Source organism: Lycorma delicatula, chromosome 6, assembly GCF_047948215.1.
Source record: "Lycorma delicatula isolate Av1 chromosome 6, ASM4794821v1, whole genome shotgun sequence".
NCBI lineage: Eukaryota > Metazoa > Arthropoda > Insecta > Hemiptera > Fulgoridae > Lycorma > Lycorma delicatula.
Genome location: NC_134460.1, coordinates 7,700,953 through 7,721,522, shown reverse-complemented (window position 1 = coordinate 7,721,522; position 20,570 = coordinate 7,700,953). Strand labels below are relative to the sequence as shown.

The following is a 20,570-nucleotide window of genomic DNA, read 5'->3' as shown; positions in this document are numbered from 1 at the left end:
CATTAAATAATTTAGCACTCTCTGTTACATTACTTGTTTCTTTATCGTTCGATACCTCTTCAGCTGAAAAGGTTGGTCGAAGTCTTTTCAAACTCCCAGTTTGTTAGTTTTTTCAAGAGGAACAACAAGTACTGAAATATTATTAACTAAAACTGAAATTTTGTTCCCAAAGGACCAGCGATTCAACAGAAGACTCCAGCACAGCGTTCGCATACTGGAGAAGGTAGGGTTATGTACAGTTGGGTTCACCCTGGTTTCAGAGGACATGAAAAGAACTCTTTTGGCTGATAATGAAGATGTACGTGGCATAATTAAGATAATCAAAGACATTAATCTAAAAGATTGCTGTTTTATGTGGCCTATGCATGGAACTCTGACAGAAGGGTGATATTAGCAAAGAATGTGGAATGAAATTTTAAATAAAACAATGCCAACAATACTGATGTAATGCATCGTGAAGATTTTATAACGTAAGGAATTTTACACAAGAGATTTCATATCGGGCAATACAGACTGTGATTTCGAGAATGTTGATGAATGGATCATTAGTGATGACAATAACCCAGGGTACTAAATTTTGTGCAATGATGAGATTGTAGATACCATATATGATCAGCCAACAGCTCAAAAAAAGGCAATGACTTACATCCAGGGCTGTCTCAAAAATACCTTGGCAAGGAAAAATAAATTTTTTCTCTGTTATTTTTCTTTTGAATTTTTTTAAATTGCACAAATTTTATAATTTTAATTTTGATTCCAGACGTGTCTCATGATTAGTTTATTCTTTGATTTTAATTTAAATTGCAAAGGCCTACTAAAATGTATCATCATATGTATTATGGTTTTGTTTTTTTTTTATTTTGATTGCTTTATTAAATAATCATGATATTGATATCAGTTTTTAATAAAAACAGCCACAATTCTGTGAAGCTCAACACTTCCAGTAACCCATCCCAACTCAACTTTATTACATACCTAGTAATTAACCTAGTAATTATATTGCTTAGTATTTAACTAATAATTATTGGATTTACTATATTAACTGTACAACCTTATTTTCTTTGCAGGAGGAGTTTTTGTTGTACTTCTTTGTGGTTTAGCTATAGCAGTCATTGTTGCAATATTTGAATTCTGCTACAATTCAAAACGAATCACAAAAATGGAAAGGGTAAGATAACAAATTAAAATTATACATTGTCAGAGGTATATCTAGCACTTGAAAACAATACTTATATAATGATCACAAAAATATAATGAAAAAATTAATAATGTACACATTCCACATAACATTTTGCATCCATAAATATAACTAATTTCTACACTGTCAAGAAACTACCAGCATACAACATTAATGGCTTAAAACATTCAATTTATTATATCTAATAGTGGATTTACTCATTTGTAGTCTCCCTGCTGAAACGTTTTGAAAAACTTCACACAATACACAATGAAAAACATACAAATAAAATATTATCATTATGTTCATGATAACATAAAAGGAAACTAAAACTGTAAACGTTATCAGTCATCAACAAATTATTGTATATTCTTATCTGGATAAATAAAATATAAATTTTAATAAATTTAAACAAATTATATAAATTAATAAATAGTAATTTATATAATTTAATAATTATATAATAATATATACATATATATAATTATAATATATTTATTATATTAAGTTATATTACACAGAGTGAGCAACATAAAATCGAACCCATGATGAAACCGCTACCCAACACTATTTATGAAAGACTCTCACACAACTAGCGCGACGTGGATGTATATGTTACTATTGATTGTTGCTGCTGTTTTTCAGTTGGTTACGTGTCAGTGCAGTATATGTTTTGTTGCAGTGTAGTTGTGTTTGTGTAAAATGCCCTATTATATTCGTTCTGGATCATTTGAAGATTCACTTCAAGTATTCTTAGGAAAATTTCCGAATGCCTGTATTCCAACGAAGAGTAGCAAACACAATTTAGTTAAAAAATGGCATACAACAGGTTCGGTTTCAAATACAAAACAAAATAGGCAACCTTCTGTTAGGACTCCACAGGCTGTTGCTGATATTGAAATGAGAATTACTGCCAGTCCAAAAAAAATCGCTACGCAAGTTATACCAACAATTTGGTGTTAAATACACATCTTGTCATAAAATTCTTCATGAATTAAAATTGAAACCATACCGCATTACAACTGGAGACAGACAAACCAAAATGACTTGATTATTGCAACTGGCTTCTCGAAAACATTGTTGTTGAGCAGACAGACCTGATGTCATACTTTATGTCAGAAGAGACATGGTTTCATATATCCGGCCATGTTAATTCGCAGAACACCAGGTATTGGATGGCAAAGAATTCTCATGAGATATTCTAGTGCCCACCTCACAATGAGAAAATTGGTGCAATTGAACTGTGCTCCGAATACAAACATAAAAAGCAAACATGATCAATTGACTTATGCAAAAAAAAGTCATTTACAAGCACAATGTTGAAACCAGAACTGTACAGTTTAATAAAACTACAAAGCCACGGGCTACATTATCTAAAATCGTTACTGTTTTAGCCAAGAAGGGTCACAGAGTATTGAAATTACCTCTTCATTCTCTGAAAGTAAATCCGATTAAAAAAAAAATTTTGGCAGTTAAGAGTATGTTGTGAAAAAAATGTTAATTTTAAATTAGGTGATGTTAACTGCATTAATTGAAGAAAGAGCAAATTCATTATTAATGCTAAATAAAAATCGAAGGTACAACCATGTCAAGAAAATAGAAACATCTTGTTTCTGAAAACTAATTGAAAATGTCATTATTAATGTAAATGATGAAAAAAAAACCTGTATAATTTACGTAACTGTGCATTAACAAATATTGAAATTTAATCATCATTTGCAAACTAAAATCAGTAAAAATTCAGTATTCTTCAATGTGTAATTTACATTTTCCAGTTGAAATGTTCCCATTCTTATTGGATTTTCATTTCTGGGGAATGATAAAGGACAAAATTTTCCAGGCAGTAGGATTTAAAGCTAATTTAATTTTTCTAAATACTAACTATGAGAACCCAATAAGCCATAGGAAAGAAATGCAAACGATTAAATTATCAGCACACCTACACACTAAATGTAAATTGTTTTTTACCATGCCAGAAAGTCAGCCCTCTTGGTCCTGAATGTCTACACATTAACATAGATCTTATTGAGGGATGAGAAATCCAGCAATATCTTTTAACAGTCTTAGACTAATAAAAACTGATCTATTCTAGGTTAAAAGCTTTAAATTACTGCCACCGGTTCAAAATTTATTTTCACAATGCATCTAAGAACTGAAAATATCTCAGTTTAAAAGACTAGTATATTCTTTAAGTTCGCAGATGACATTGTCTTAAATGACTCTTATCAAAACTCCTATTTCCACCTTGCCTATAAATACACCTACCAACTGGATAAAGTTAAGTTAAATGATTTCTTGCATCAATTTTGAAGTTATTCAGACAAAACAACTCTGTCTTTGAAGGATTCTAAAAATGAAATCTTTCATGTCATACAAACAGATTTAATATATAAAATGTTTTTTTTTTTTTTAGCACAACTATGAGTAGTTTAATAGTATAGTTTTATACTGAAGGCAACTTCATTAAGGTGATCTCCTATCCAAGAGCTAACAAATGCAACCAATTTCACATAGAACAGTAAGAATAGCAGGTCATTCAAATGGTTAGTACAGTGTACCTTCATGATACCATTCATTCCCTTTTCATCTGTCAAATGCTCTAGTACATTCTTAATAGGATTTACATTTTTACAGCTATTTTAAAAAACCACTACCTGCACAATGTTGTGAAAACAGGCCTAGTAAACCATACTCATCACATGAACAATGTCATACATAGCAAATCAGCCTACCGTGAAATAAATAATATATTTTACCTCTTTTAGCTTCACATCTTTACTTCCTGAATGAGAAATTAACTAGTTTTCTTATGTTTAGTGAATAAAAAATATTAAAACCATGTTTCAAAGCTTTTTTCAGGTTGACTACTGTTTCAGAGAACCAGCATGGCAGTTTCCCTAGAATTACCACCTGATCTACATTTACACCAAAATAACGATCTTGAAATTCCTAAGGTTCATCAGAACTCTTAACTGTTCTTACTGTGATCTTGATCTACAGCTTCAATCTGTTGTGAAAAAACTGAATTACCATATTTGTAAAATATTTGTGAATCCGGTGATAACAGAAATAAAAAAAAATTTTTTAATTTATTTTTATAGCTATTGTGTACTGAGAGTACAGAATTATCCCAGTAGTTAATATATTAATCCAAATTTTAATAATAGTTAATAACCTACTAATTGTTGAAAATGTATACTTTTTAAAACAGTATGTTATATACGTAAATAGAATGTAAAATAGCAAAACAACAGTATACTTATTTTGTAGACAAAGCAATAGAAAACCAAATTTAGCTGCTAAATATTGAAACTGTGTTCACTCTTTTATTTTGTTTGCATTTCTCTGATGAAATCATAAATGTAAATATGCGATTAATTATTAAACAAAAAATGTTCTGTATTTTTAAGTACCATACAGTTTTATAAAAACAAAATTAAAATTTGTAAATATACATTTTATTGAAAATAGAACTTGTGTTATCATTTTTTATATATTAATATAATGTCACTGTTTATGTTTGTAATATTATTTTTTAATGATTTTTATTTATGGAGATAAATAATGCTTATTCAGATGTCCACTAGGAGCACTATGTAAGAAAAAAATACAGTAATATATTAATGGTGAAATACACATTATATATATTACTATTTAATATTATAGCCTAAATTTATATTGTTCATAAAAATTAAATTTATTGCCTTAACTCGCCATAATTAAAAATGTCATATAAAAAAAAATATTACTTATTTACAATACCAGCAGCACCTCTAATTTTTTGTGTGAAACAAATTTATTAATAAAACTACAGCATTATCCCACATTCGATTGTTATACTTTTGAACTGGATCCTTGGTAAGAGATCTTTACCTTTATTTGCTGGAGCAACAGTTTATACAAAATAGCATGAAGTTGCTGTTTACTTATATGGATATCAAATTGACAAGATCACTTGATCCTGTCCACATACTATAATTTTTTTTTTAACAAATTTAGAATTAATTGTGAACAAAAAATTACTCGCTTCTATAATAAACTAAGTATCCACTAGTTTGAAGACATTTGGCAAGTCACTTAAATGTAACAAGTAATTAAAATCCCTCATCTTGTACAAGAATATGCAGTTTTATTTAACTATAATTGAACTTTAAAATAGTTTTATCATAGCAGTTTTATTTTTTAAACAAATTAATTAATGATTTGCTAATATGATCTTAGTACACCAGGTTTGTTTAGTAGGATTGATGTTAGAAACGTAACTCATCTACTTTTTACAGATTAATGACATTTATTTTTTATGGCTTTATCTTTCTAACAAATTAAACAGCAAAGTTTTTGACAATACAAACTAAAATTAAAACAATTATAAGATTCAGTTATGGTAAAAACTGACTAATTATTGTTCTTACTTAGATTTCAGTAACTATAATCTGGTTATTTTTATTGGTGCCACCAATTTATTTTTTATTTTAAAAATTGAATTGCAGTAAACTCTTTATGTTTAATTAACAGATAATTCTCCAACAGTTTAATTTAATTTAATTTCAAAGTGATCCTTTTAAACTACATATGTTTACAGTTGTAATTTTTTTGTAAATTACAATTTCAAACAGGATAGTGGATGAGAGATTATTCGCATTATTCATTAAAAAGAGTGAAACAAGTGAAGGGCTACATCAAATTAAATTAATTTAAGTAAATCAATAATGATGTTAGCATTTGGCTGATTAAGAAAATTATATAAATAGAATTGCTCTTACTTCAAATAACTTATTCAAAATAGTAGGATCAAAACTGAAATCTATAAAAGAATGTAGAAGTTAATATACATAAAATTATAGGTGTAGCAACTATTGTAAATACGAACTAAAAATATTATCATAGAAAAATTTTAAACAGCTATTTTAGATGATATTTTAAAATAATAGAATTCTGGATTAATTTATTTTTATTATGCTTGAGAAGGATACAGTGGCAAACTAATTGTACTGATTCCAAAAAGAAACAAACTCATTATAATAAGTATCCCAAATGTAAGTGTGATTTTATTTTCAGAGATAGGCTCATTTCAAAGCACATCTGACTACATTGAGATACAGATTTTTATTTATGAGGAGCAAAGAAAGGATCTGTTTAAAAGAATAATCCTCACACCCTGGATAAACTGAAAAATAGCATCACTGAATTTGTTAAATATAATTGATCCTTTGGTCCATAAGCATGTATTTTCAAACATGTTGAAATGTGTTCAGGAGAGCATAGAGGAAAATGGTGGCCATATTCAGATTCTTTGTAAATAAAAATTCACTGTTGTTAGTATTATTCCTGTTTCTATTATTATTACTATTATTTGAATACAATTAATTAAATTTTTATAAACACTGGTGTCCAGTTATATAGAGACATCCATTGTATGGTGGGTATCATAAACCTACAGCAGTAAAAGACAAGTCACTCACTAAAATACCATATTTCATTTCCAAAAATAATTACCACCGCATGTTAGGCTTCAAAAGGAAAATCAGTGAAGTGATTTGTCACTAGCTTCTTTACGAAGGTAATATATTGCTGCAGCATGTTAAACTTACCAAAATGCAAGTGATATTTAGCCCTTTACTCATTTCACCACAAAGGATGATCCACCAGAAAAATGAAAGGTGGATTATATGTAGCTTCCATTCAAAATGTTCTTCCATTCATAAAAAAAAAGAATGTGCCAGTATAAGAGCATTAGTGAAACAGGTTCAGTTAGATAACTGAAATTATTGGCAAATTATTGAAATTTATTGGCAAATTTTGAAAGGAAGGTTTGGGAGGTTGTGGATATGAATAAACAGAGCAGAGAGATCATGAGTGAACAACATTTTTGTTTAAAACTTTAACAAAACAGACCCAGTTACATAAAGTGTTTTTAAAAACTTACTTCAAAACTTTTTCAGTCAAATTTGTGACCATCCTCACTGATTGGTTCTGATGTTTTCATATTAGAATCAATTATACTGAATCATACTGAATTACACTGAATACATTAGAATCAGTTTCTAGTGGTAGTATATTTTAATTAGACAGATATTGAGAATGTAGTTCTCAATTATGAAAAGTACATGCAGTTTGAATCATGTTTGTTCATTAAGTATATATTGATTTATGCATTTTTTATGTTTATTCTTTTCATAATGTTCAATTGTGTAAAGATTACATCTTAATAAGGATGATTGAAATTAAAAGAAGACATGAAAAAAAAATGTGTTTTGAGAATAGTCACATAATTTTGTCCCAAGATATTGCGGACACAAAACCAAATGGTTCAGGATATGTAAAAAATTAAAACAAGAAAGTGTTCTATCCAATGCACTACTCACCATCATGATAAAGGAAATGAATAGACATTTTACAAAAATTATTTTCAAATGATATGAAGGAAAAGAATAAAATGTACAGATTAGTCAGAATACTTGGAAAGAGGTTATGAGCAAGCATAAGCCAAAATTGATTTTATCATCAGATAAATGATGATATTTCATACAGTAATATATATTTGTAATGAAATTTCATAGTTAGATTCCCAATCTTGAAATAAACAAATTTTAATATACTTTTTTTAACCTAAAACAACATGTGAAGTGTTGTAAATGTCTATTTTATTTCATTTTTATTTTATAATAGTCAAGTAAAAGATGTTTAAAATTCTAAGATCAAATTTTTTGTCACAACTTATAAGAATTGGTCTTATAAACTTATATTCAAAATCATACTGTTCTACTTTCATGAGATGCTTAAATCTTGGCTCATTCATTTCTCATAAACTTCCAAAACTTAATCTAAGATCTATTGTAACAGATACACTGAACTTTTTGTGACAGAGCAATACTAAATCTTTTTTTGTTTTTATTGTAATATTCAACAATAAAAAATATACTTAATTTCTTTCTATTGTATATTTACTTCCATAAAAAAATCTAGTTGCTAATATCATGACCTAGACAACTTCAACAGAATTTTTCTTTTTGATAAAACATAAATTTAACTTTTATAAGTGATATCATTCTAGGGTAAAGTGCATTGATGGTGTTTTGTGAAAAAATGATGAAATTCTGTTTTCTAAACTGTTTACCAGTTTTAGTTCTTTCACTTATTTTGTATTTGTTTATTTTTTGTTATTGTTTTGCGGAAGATTGAAAACTGCCCTCAGTCAGATTCTTTTTATTTTAAACAACATTTGTTTACTTATTCCACATAATTTTCTAACTTTTCAAACATTAATCTAATGATTATAGATTATCTTGATTAGTTTAATCTAGATGATTATAGGAGTGATATCTCTAAAGTAAAGACCGCTGGAAAATGTCTCTCCTTAAGATTGTCCTTAAGGATGTCTGGATCAGTTGGAAGACCCTTCTAACAAACTGAAACTTCTATAAATCACTAAGCATTAGGGAAAAGCCCAGGAGTGAAGCATTAATTTATCAAAAGAGTGAAAGGTATTGTAAAGGTAAGATAATAGTAACATGTATTGTTTTTTGTTTTTTTTTTCAATTACAAGGAAAGATTGTAAATAATTGGTGATTTTAAATAAGAGAGATTTGTAACACCTTTAAGTACCTCACTTAGTTCATCCTACATATTCAGTGTTGCCTCTTAATGTATTCAGCTGTTGATAAAATATTATTACGAGGGATATCTCTAAAGTAAAGACCGATGGGAATGGGCAATTTCTCTCCTTAAGGTTGGCGAACCTGTGTCATTCATGGCACGCTAGTAATGTACATACTGCAATGTTGTCTATAAGTTGTCGCATTGTAGTACCTTTGATTACATTTGAGTTTTTACGTTATAAAATAAGTTGTAAAATCAATGTTGCTACTGACTGAAATACGTGGAGTCACACATTTTTTAAACCATCAAAACATTAAGCCGGCTGAAATTCATAGGCAGTTGATTGCTGTGTACAATGGTATGGTACTGTAATGAATGAAAGAAACGAAAGAACCTGTAAGTTGAGTTTGAAATGAATATATATCAATAATTTGAATAGGTGTATTAAGATATATATATAAAACCATAATGGTTGTAGGAAACCTGACATATTTATTGATTATGTTATCATAATATTAAAAAATATAATGTTTATTAAAATATAGTAATTTAAATAATAGTCAACTATATTTTTTGTTTTATTTACCAAAGTTAAGTTGTCCTTGATTTTTTTTTCATTAACATCTCCAAACTTTTTTTATTAACTTCTCAGCCATTTCATATGTTGTTTAAGTAAATTTTTAAGTACAGAATTAAGAACAAATGACTAATAATTTTAACAAAAAAAAGTGGAAAATGTATTATTAACGCTGTTAAGCTGTGGGTGTTTTGTGCCTACTGAAAAATTACAGTTGCTGGAGATGTTAAGTTTTACAAAAAAGCTTCTCAAATTCAAACAAAGTTTCAATTTGATAAACCACCAGACAATGTTTGATGAAGGAGCCTTATAAAAACTGCAACAGAAAGCAGCACTTGTTTAAATTAATAGCAACTTTCATTATTTTAGAATTTTTTTTTTTTAATTTTTATTATTCAATAATGGAATTATTTCCATCATAGCTGAGGATGCGGGATCCTGCAAAAGTACTTTCATGGAAAAATTAAGGTAAGATATGTCTAATCTCAATATTCTTTTAATGATCTGATAAATAATCTAAATAAAATGTAATTTATGAAGTCATTTTTAATAATAATAATAATTTTTGATGTTGTAGGTTCTCCATGGCGTGATAAAATTTCCCTTGCAATACTTGAATTACAAGAAAAGAGTGAGATTCAGATGCTTTATATAAGTGGTGGAAGAATCCTGGTGATACTTGCACCAGAAATGAAAAAGGAAAAGAATCTAAAGCAAATGCTTTAGGAGTTGATAATATTGGTATAGTTAATTGAATATTTGTTATTATATTATTCTCAATAAAAAAAATCAATCAATTTTCAGAAATATATATATATATAAAAATGTGTGTGTGTGTGTGTGTGTGTTAATATTACATATATAATATTCACATGTTTTTTTTATCGTTTTATCAAAATTTATTTCAACTAAATAAATGACTTAGTAAATAGTTATTCATCAAACTTAGTAATATCCACTGCACTGAATGTTTATAAATTCATGCAGCCCTAAAATGGTATGGAACTAACTAGTAATGTAATTACATGATTCTAGGTAAGGTTTCTGTTATATAAATGAAGATCAAAACAAGTACGTCTTATGATATATCACACTTAAATCTGATTAGTAGTCTCGTAGTATTAGAACAAACATTAATATTCATAGCACATACCTTTTGTACAACATTATTTGATGATTCAGTCTTATTAAGAATTTCAGAATGAATCCACAGTTAACTTTCTTCCTTGTACAACTATCCACAAAATATCTCAGTAAACATTTTTCAATATTGCTCATAAAGCTACAAAGCAGCTGAAGTTATGTTTATATCAGATTCTAGTAGCATATGAACTTAAAATAAATTGGCAGTTACTAAAGGCAGTTTTAGATCTTTCATTTGTAATAATGTTTATGTTTTGGGCAATGTATTTTATTCAGATGAAGCATGGTTTCAGTCCAAATACAAAACAACTGATTAAGACTTTTTGAGAGTCCCATTATTTTTCAGAAAAAAAACTTATGTAAACTTTGTAAATCATTATGTACTGTACAATTTCTTGGTAACGAGTAGTCAGAACAATTTTTTTCACAGAAATATTAATTGTTGAACATTATCAAGAATTGAATCCTTCAATCTCTGTAAGTGTCTTGTAGAGTCTACTGCTTCATATTCCATGAATCTCTTACCCTCACATTATTATTATAGGAATCATGAAAGGCAGTGTTTTTAAGAAGAGTCCTCATCCAAAGGATGAATTGAAAAATAAATATTGTAATTCACAACTAAACTTCAGAAAATCTATATAAAGTTTCATCAAGCATACAAACAAATTAATACCTGTATTAATGCTCACAGTAAACACTGTATGTTGAGTGATCTAAGGAAATAGTTTAATATTTAATTTATATTTTACTGTGTAATAGAATTGATCTTTTACCAGCAAATGAATTGTTTTAAACTTGGGTGGCTTAATTTTATGAAGACTGTATATAGTTATGACAATTTTGTCAAGTAAAAAAAAAAATGTAGTTTTGAACAAAATAATTATTGTATAATTTTTACTTGATGTTGTAATTGGAGATGTTATCTATTACATAACTAGAAACTACTTTGTAATTTTTTTAATGCTTAATCAATTTATGTAGTCAACATTTTTTCCTAATAAATCCTTGTTTATGAAATTAATGATTTGGCATGTTTTAAGCCTGTTTTAATTTGAGAAAAATGTCTTTGCGTGTAATGTATTTTTAAAAGATAGGTTGTGGATTCAAGAGAAAAATTGTTACATTTGTTCCAAATACCCTCTTTATTTTAATTAAACAACAATATTCACTTTTAATTGAGAGTTAAAATATTTTTTTTTTTAAAAACCAGTATACATCCAATTAAAATATACAAAGATGAGAGAGCAAGTTACTGTCAAAAGGCCTAGATTTGATTCAAAGCTTGAAAATAACAAATTTTCATCATTCATTCTATAATTAATAATTCATTCTACTTTTTGTATAAGAACAGAAATTTTGTTTCATAACTTTTATGTTGAAATTCTATTTTTAATAAAAAAATTCTAAGAAAACATACTAAAACAGAAGCAGTAAAATAAATTTGATGGACAATAAAAAAAAAAGCTGAGTTAGTAGTGAAGTTGTAATCCCCACTTTGAATTTTTTTTGTTTTTTACCCCCATCATGTACCACCATGTTTATGGTGTCATATAATCATTCATTATTATCACCTGTTAATCATTCATTATTAATGGCATAAATATTTTTAACGCAAGAGAAAACAAAGAGTGGCGCAAGAAGTACTATATTACCTACAAGCATTGATCTGAACTGCTACTTACCAAATTAAATCATAATGTTTCAATTCCTGATAACTGATCATCGCTAATATCATCACAGCTAATATTTAAATCATAATTCTCACCTAAATCACTATCTTCAGTATCTCCATTTACGTTAATAACATTTCAATGGCATTAAAGGTTCCAGAAACAAGATATTTCTATTTTCTTGACATAGGTCACACCTTGATTTTCATTAGACATTGGTAATAAATTTGCTCGTTCTTCAATTAATGCAATAGCATCATCTAATTTTAAATTAACTTTTTTTTTTCACGACATACTCTTTTAAAACTGCCAAAAATGTTTCATTCAGATTTAATTCTGGAGAATGAAGAGGTAAGCTCAAACTTTGTGACTTTTCTTGGCTAAAACTGTATCGATCTTAAATAATGTAACACACAACTTTGCAGTTGTTATAAACTGTTCAGTTCTGGTTTCAACATTATACTTGTAAATGACACGTTATTTTGCGTAAGCTAATCAATTATGACTGCTTTTCACGTGTTCAAATTCAGAGTGCAATTTAGATATATGTTATGGTATGAAGCATTATCTCAGATGATGAATGAGTTAGAGGGAATATTAGGAATTAATTGTTTAATTAATGTTCATAATTAACATAATTCATATCATCATGGTAATCTCCTGTTATGTGTGAGATTTAAATATAAGAAGCGGGTTTTTGACAAAACCATTTTCAGAACCAGCATGAAAAATGCAAGAACGCTTGCCCTTAGAAATTTGAACACCAAGGTTGTGGTCAGAGCTATCATTCCACAATATTTTTTTTTGTTATAACTGACATGTAGGATTCATCCGTGTAAACTATAGGTCTATTTCAGTTATAGTACTCTATAATAGCTCTTAAGTAATGTACTCTCAGATCCCAATTTTCTAATTTTTCTACTAAATTTTTACCATTTAAACCAAGTCTTTAATAATGTGCCATAAAGACCACAGACTTCCTTTAAAATTGATTTTCTCTTTTGCGACTGGTAATAGAGATTGAACAATAATGAGTTCACCAGTTCACCTTTATCAGTGTAAAAATTATAAATCGTTTCACGAATGACAGTTTTATCAAAGTTATTCACGGACATTTTGATTTATTATTTTTTTTTTTAGTAGTTGGGATTAGTTTTTGCTTCATTTAAAATCTTTGAATCCTACTGAATGAAATTCTTGTAGCTTGTGCGACATGTTACTGAACTTAAGAAGATCCAGTGCCTCTTCTGTCATAATATTAAAAACATTAAACATGACCTCTCTTGTCTGGTTGTGGATAAGTAATCTTTTTCTTGTATACCCCACTACTTTCACCTTCCATGACAAAGCTCTAATCTTTTAAAGCTAATATAATACATTCACACAGACACAGTAATAAGCACATTACAATAGTGAAGAAGCAACTGAATGAATGCATACCCCCACCTCTGAAAATGTGTTTTGTCTATGGAAACGCTTCAAGGACAAACTTGTTGTTGCTGTATTCAAAATCTGTAAATGCTATGAACATATTTTTGTATTTTTAACTTGCCTTCCAAACTTAATTTGAGAACTAAGATTACTCCTTGTATTCTGTTTTTTCTGAAAGAGAACTGGTCTTCAACCAACATAACTTCCACTTCTAGTCTAGTTTTATCTTCAATAAGTTGTACTTAACTTGGAAGCACGAAATGTTAAATGTTCAACATTTCTCATTTTTATCAGCTTCTGTTTGCTTTTGCAGAATTAACATAATGCTTTACTGAAATCCAAGAGTATTGCTCCAATCTCAAAAATCTTGAATTCAATGTTAACCAACTAATCCAATATTTTTCTTCAGACAGAATTATATACTAGATAATACAATAACATCTGTTACATATAAGATAAGAAGAATTTTGTACATTTAGACACAACCAAACAAAAACATATAAAGTAGAAAAAAAATAAAAATTTAAATAATTTAAATAGAATGTAAAAAACACAATATGATGACTTCAATAGTACCCATGCTTGAACGATTGTATGTGTGCTTTCGCGCATATATGCACGTGCACATATGGAGGATATTCAATAATTAAAGAGACAGATTGATGTAGCAATGAAACAGTTTGTAGGAGGAGTTTTGTACTTTCATGACTTTAGGTTGGCATCGCTGCGATGAGCTGAGAACAGCTGATGGATAAAAATTGTTTTATTTATAACTTCAATATTGCATTTAACGTTGGCATGTCCACTTGAAATTTCCATATAAGTTAAAAAACATTCAGTGATCCATTTTTTTGCTTTCTGAAGGTGAAAAACCAGTCAAAATCTTTTCTCGAATGATTTTACAGTATGGTGAAAGTTGTATCAACTGCGGAAATGTTTATAGGTGGGTAGAACAGTTCAAAAATGGTTGAACCTTAGTGACTGACGAGCATCATCCTGGTCGGCCAGTTGAAGTGTCAACTCGTTCGCTTGAAACCCGCATTGATGATTATTCGTCATGACCGACGTATTACAGTTGAACATATAACAAAAACAGTTGCAGTAATGTTGGCACAGTTCATAACATTATCAGTAACAAGCTCAAGTACAGCAAAACAAGAGCAAGGTGGGTCCTGAAAGAGTTAACACAACAACACAAGGAAACAAGATTCAAAGTGTGTACAGACTTGAAAGAACGCTATGAAAGGGAAGGTGACCCTTTTCTAAACAAGATTTTAACATATGATGAAACTTGAGTTTACCATTTTGAACCAGAGTCCAAAAGACGAAGTATGGGATGGAAGCACACCAGCTCACCTGTCCGAAAGAAATTCAGAATCCAAGCATCAGCGGAAAAAGTCATGTTGACCGTCTTTTGTGATTATTTGGAAAATCAGTTTACAATAAATAGTGTCTACTACTTAGACATGCTGATGAAGTAAAGCCAGTAATGAGAGAAAAACATCATGGATCTCAAAGAAAAGGTGTGATATTGGTATACAATAATGCTCACCCTCATACCACCCAGCGGACCCAAGAAACCATTGGAAAAATGGGTTGGTAGATACTGTCATATCCTCCTTACAGTCCAGATTTGGCTTCCTTGGATTTTATTTGTTTGATCCAGTCAAGGAGGCATTACATGGAAAAATGTTCAGCAACAATGAGGAGGTCAAAGAATTTGTGGGAAAGTGGCTCAAACAAAAGACAAAGACGTCTTTGCATCAGGTATAAAAAACTAGTTCATCGTTGGGACAAGTGTATTAATGTTGGTAGGGATTATGTAGAGAAGTAGTAAAAGTCTCATTTTGTAAAAACACACAGTTTTTTCTACATCAATTTGTCTCTTTAATTATTGAATGTCCCTCATATAAATATATATATATATATATATTACATTTAATCTTATATATTCCACTTAAATTTTCTCCATAATTATTATAATCCCTTAAATATTTTAAAATATGGTTGTTAGGTTTGTATGTTTTCTTATATTTATCTTTATCATAAACATCAATAATCTTTTTCTATGATCTTATTCGTATACATGTATTGTCTGAAATAGTTATTAGTAAGTTCTTTATTATAATTCCACTGAAAAGTAAAACTATTTTGATGTTTGGTTGTTTGTTTTTTATAAATTCTTTCGACAATTCAATTATCAAAGCCATTGGAAACTGCTATTTATTTTATTGTATTTATTTTGTTTTTGAGTTTATCTGGGTTATTTTTGTGTATTGAACACTGAAAATGAAATTTTTATATGTGCCAGTTTTTTGTGAACATAGATGATTAGATTCTTTTTGTGTAGCGGTGTGATTTATGGTTGGTTTCCTGTAAATGGCTGTTTCTATAATACTGTTTCTGTTTATTTCAATTTCAATGTCCAAAATTGTATTTTCCTGTTAATTTCCATTTCAAAGTAAATTTTAAGTTATTATTATATTTATTAAGTACATTTAAAATAGTGATATGTTCACCATTTGTAAATAGATTGAATGTGACCAATATATCCTCCACATAACTAATCTAGAATAATATTCTTGTTCAAAATATCAGCAACTACTATGTTTGCTAAATGTTGTAAGAAAATTTCATTTGGTATTTTGGAGTGATAAAATACTCAAAACTTCTATTGTTATACAATTCTGATGGTATCTAGGTTTATTGGCATAGGTTGGATGTTAATTCTTATTGTAAGTAATAAGTATGATATTATTTCATTTACTTTAGCTATAGGTAACACATTGCCTTTATGTTACTTATTTTTTAAATTTTTTTATTCATTTAATACAATTAAAATAACAAAATAGAAACTCCCATTTAGGTTTTTCTCAGGAGTATCTAATTTCTCTTCACCTTTAAAAGAGCTAGATATAATAGAAACTTTAATAATGTTACTGGTTTTTAAGTACAATTAACAATTTAGTTGATATAAGAATTTTTTTGTCAGGATCCCACACCTTCAGTCATGATTGAATTCATTTAATTAAATTGTACTTAAATAAAGATATTAAAAAAATTAAAAATATACTATATTATTACAATAAACCATGTACATGATGCAATGTTTGTTACATAATTATGTAAAGTCTAATTAAATAAATTCAATCATGACTGAGGATGCGGAATCCTGTGAAAGTACTATCGTAAAATCAAGGTAAGATTTGTTTTATCTCTATGATCTGTACTAGGTGGTTTATGTTAATAAGATCAAAAATATAATTTAACAGTACAGAGAAATAATATGAATCTCAAAAAGATATATGTATATATATATATTTCAATAATAATATATACATATACATATTAAGTATTAGACAAATGTGGTAGTAATTGGTATGTGTATATTATATATTATACATGGCTCAATCAGGATATTGAAAGACTGAAAATTGAAAATGTTTATATAATTACAATTTATTAGTGTAAGAAAATAAATAACATAAGACAAATCATTAATAATGACAATGAAATTAAGAATAAAACAATATTCTAAGACAGTGATTACATTCAAAACAGAATGTATAGTAATTGTCAAGATTTATTTACAGGTCGTTAAATATAATTCAGTCCCATTGACAAAAGACATTAGTATGATCATTAGTCGTAACACTTTTAACTACTAATCTTGTATTGACTACAATAGCACAACAGATAAGACAAGTTTAAAGTTCTTTCACTGTAAATACCTTTGCTATTCACAAACAAAACTACCCTAACAGTTTATGAATAAGATTTAGTACATTATCTCTTTCACTTATAGTCTAACAGTAACTCAGGGAACCATTTCTTTTTTTTAGTGAACTGGAATTACTTGTGACATCACCTTAATCACGTAGAACTTTGTACACACTAAAAATTTGCTCCTTCACTAACCTCCTCGCAAAATACTCTCTCGCAGACTGACATCTTGCAGAAGTCACACACAGACTTGATTCTCTTCTCGCAGATATGTGGTTAATTGAAACCCAACCACCAAATAACACTGGTATCCATGATCTATTACTCAAATCTGAATAAAAGAAACTACCTTAATTAGAATTTGAACCTGGGAACTCTCGACTTCAGAATCAGCTGAGTTACAATGACAAATTTTACCTCTAAACCAACCAGGCAGATTGTTCCACCTCGCAGATATGAATGTCGTATCAGAGGTAATTCCTCTAGAACTTTTCTCTACATAAGATATCTCACACTCTAATAAAGGACTTCCATAGACTACTCGTTCCATTTCTTGTTTTACAATTATGCCTAGATTCCTTTTAAAATTTTTCTATCTATTACTCATTGCTTCATTCATTCTAAAATAATGAAATAATTGATTAATTCAAGTTCTTTAAAATATAATTTACAATTATTTAGATCTAAACAATACTGAGAATTGCATGAAAAAAACATAAAAATTATTAGCCTGCAATAAAGTGCTTTCATCACCAACAAGCTCCTAGTTTTTAATTTTATAGCTACATACATAAATATACTGGTAAGATGAATTTATTTGTCAATCAAAATTTCTTTGAACACATTAAAGACTAACATAAATTAAAATTCAAAACGATCTAATTTCATAAAATCTATTTTTTACAAATACAAAATAACAAACATTAAAAATGATGAACCATCACTCTTAATGAACCAAACAATTTTTTAAGATTTTAAAACACTAAGAGATTTTTTTTTAAAACTATTATCCTGGCTATAATTAATTTGCATTTTTAAACCCAGATCTGAAAATAAAACTTGATACTCAGTCTACTGTTACATGCAAAAATGATCAGGGATAACATTTTTTCTTTTCTTTTAATATTTTTTTTTTTTTTTTTTTTTTTTTTTTTACATTAAATATTTTTGATTGTATAGTAGTGATCCTTATAATCAGTTTTCAAGAACATAATGTTTCATAATACATATCAATTTGACAAATTCTGATGTTAACAGATCTGAAAGTATTTTTCCTTTATGCAGCACTTTGCACCTACTTACACACATTAATCCTAAGTTGAGTTTAAGGCCTAAGCATTAGGAACTAGAAATAAATTTGAATAGGAAATCCAATTATAAAATACCTTGGCAAGGAAAAATAAATTTTTTCTCTGTTATTTTTCTTTTGAATTTATTTAAATTGCACAAATTTTATAATTTTAATTTTGATTCCAGACGTGTCTCATGATTAGTTTATTCTTTGATTTTAATTTAAATTGCAAAAGCCTACTAAAATGTATCATCATGTGTATTATGGTTTTGTTTTTTTTTTTTATTTTGATTGCTTTATTAAATAATCATGATATTGATATCAGTTTTTAATAAAAACAGCCACAATTCTGTGAAGCTCAACACTTCCAGTAACCCATCCCAACTCAACTTTATTACATACCTAGTAATTAACCTAGTAATTATATTGCTTAGTATTTAACTAATAATTATTGGATTTACTATATTAACTGTACAACCTTATTTTCTTTGCAGGAGGAGTTTTTGTTGTACTTCTTTGTGATTTAGCTATAGCAGTCATTGTTGCAATATTTGAATTCTGCTACAATTCAAAACTAATCACAAAAATGGAAAGGGTAAGATAACAAATTAAAATTATACATTGTCAGAGGTATATCTAGCACTTGAAAACAATACTTATATAATGATCACAAAAATATAATGAAAAAATTAATAATGTACACATTCCACATAACATTTTGCATCCATAAATATAACTAATTTCTACACTGTCAAGAAACTACCAGCATACAACATTAATGGCTTAAAACATTCAATTTATTATATCTAATAGTGGATTTACTCATTTGTAGTCTCCCTGCTGAAAGGTTTTGAAAAACTTCACACAATACACAATGAAAAACATACAAATAAAATATTATCATTATGTTCATGATAACATAAAAGGAAACTAAAACTGTAAACGTTATCAGTCATCAACAAATTATTGTATATTCTTATCTGGATAAATAAAATATAAATTTTAATAAATTTAAACAAATTATATAAATTAATAAATAGTAATTTATATAATTTAATAATTATATAATAATATATACATATATATAATTATAATATATTTATTATATTAAGTTATATTACACAGAGTGAGCAACATAAAATCGAACCCATGATGAAACCGCTACCCAACACTATTTATGAAAGACTCTCACACAACTAGCGCGACTAGTGGATGTATATGTTACTATTGATTGTTGCTGCTGTTTTTCAGTTGGTTACGTGTCAGTGCAGTATATGTTTTGATGGAGTGTAGTTGTGTTTGTGTAAAATGCCCTATTATATTCGTTCTGGATCATTTGAAGATTCACCTCAAGTATTCTTAGGAAAATTTCCGAATGCCTGTATTCCAACGAAGAGTAGCAAACACAATTTAGTTAAAAAATGGCATACAACAGGTTCGGTTTCAAATACAAAACAAAATAGGCAACCTTCTGTTAGGACTCCACAGGCTGTTGCTGATATTGAAATGAGAATTACTGCCAGTCCAAAAAAAATCGCTACGCAAGTTATCCCAACAATTTGGTGTTAAATACACATCTTGTCATAAAATTCTTCATGAATTAAAATTGAAACCATACCGCATTACAACTGGAGACAGACAAACCAAAATGACTTGATTATTGCAACTGGCTTCTCGAAAACATTGTTGTTGAGCAGACAGACCTGATGTCATACTTTATGTCAGAAGAGACATGGTTTCATATATCCGGCCATGTTAATTCGCAGAACACCAGGTATTGGATGGCAAAGAATTCTCATGAGATATTCGAGTGCCCACCTCACAATGAGAAAATTGGTGCAATTGAACTGTGCTCCGAATACAAACATAAAAAGCAAACATGATCAATTGACTTATGCAAAAAAAAGTCATTTACAAGCACAATGTTGAAACCAGAACTGTACAGTTTAATAAAAC

General features: G+C 28.4%; 2 protein-coding genes across 4 annotated transcripts in view; both read left to right on the top strand.

Moving 5' to 3' along the window:
- The window catches only part of LOC142326450 (glycine dehydrogenase (decarboxylating), mitochondrial-like), a 158,763-nt gene extending 154,126 nt beyond the window's left edge, over positions 1-4,637 (top strand). For all 3 annotated transcript variants that reach the window (XR_012756787.1, XR_012756790.1, XR_012756789.1), the window contains 2 exons: positions 1,068-1,168; positions 4,054-4,637. The gene's annotated coding sequence lies outside the window, so the exon portion shown is untranslated. The remainder of the gene's footprint in view (positions 1-1,067; positions 1,169-4,053) is intronic.
- Positions 4,638-6,414: 1,777 nt separating this feature from the next.
- LOC142326555 (glutamate receptor ionotropic, kainate 5-like) lies at positions 6,415-19,185 on the top strand (the record flags this gene model as incomplete). Its single annotated transcript, XM_075369130.1, is given in 4 exon segments — positions 6,415-6,472; positions 9,931-10,002; positions 10,005-10,094; positions 19,109-19,185. Coding segments are annotated over 4 exon segments (297 nt in total), but the record flags the coding sequence as incomplete, so codon positions are not given.
- Between the last annotated feature and the right edge of the window lie 1,385 nt (positions 19,186-20,570).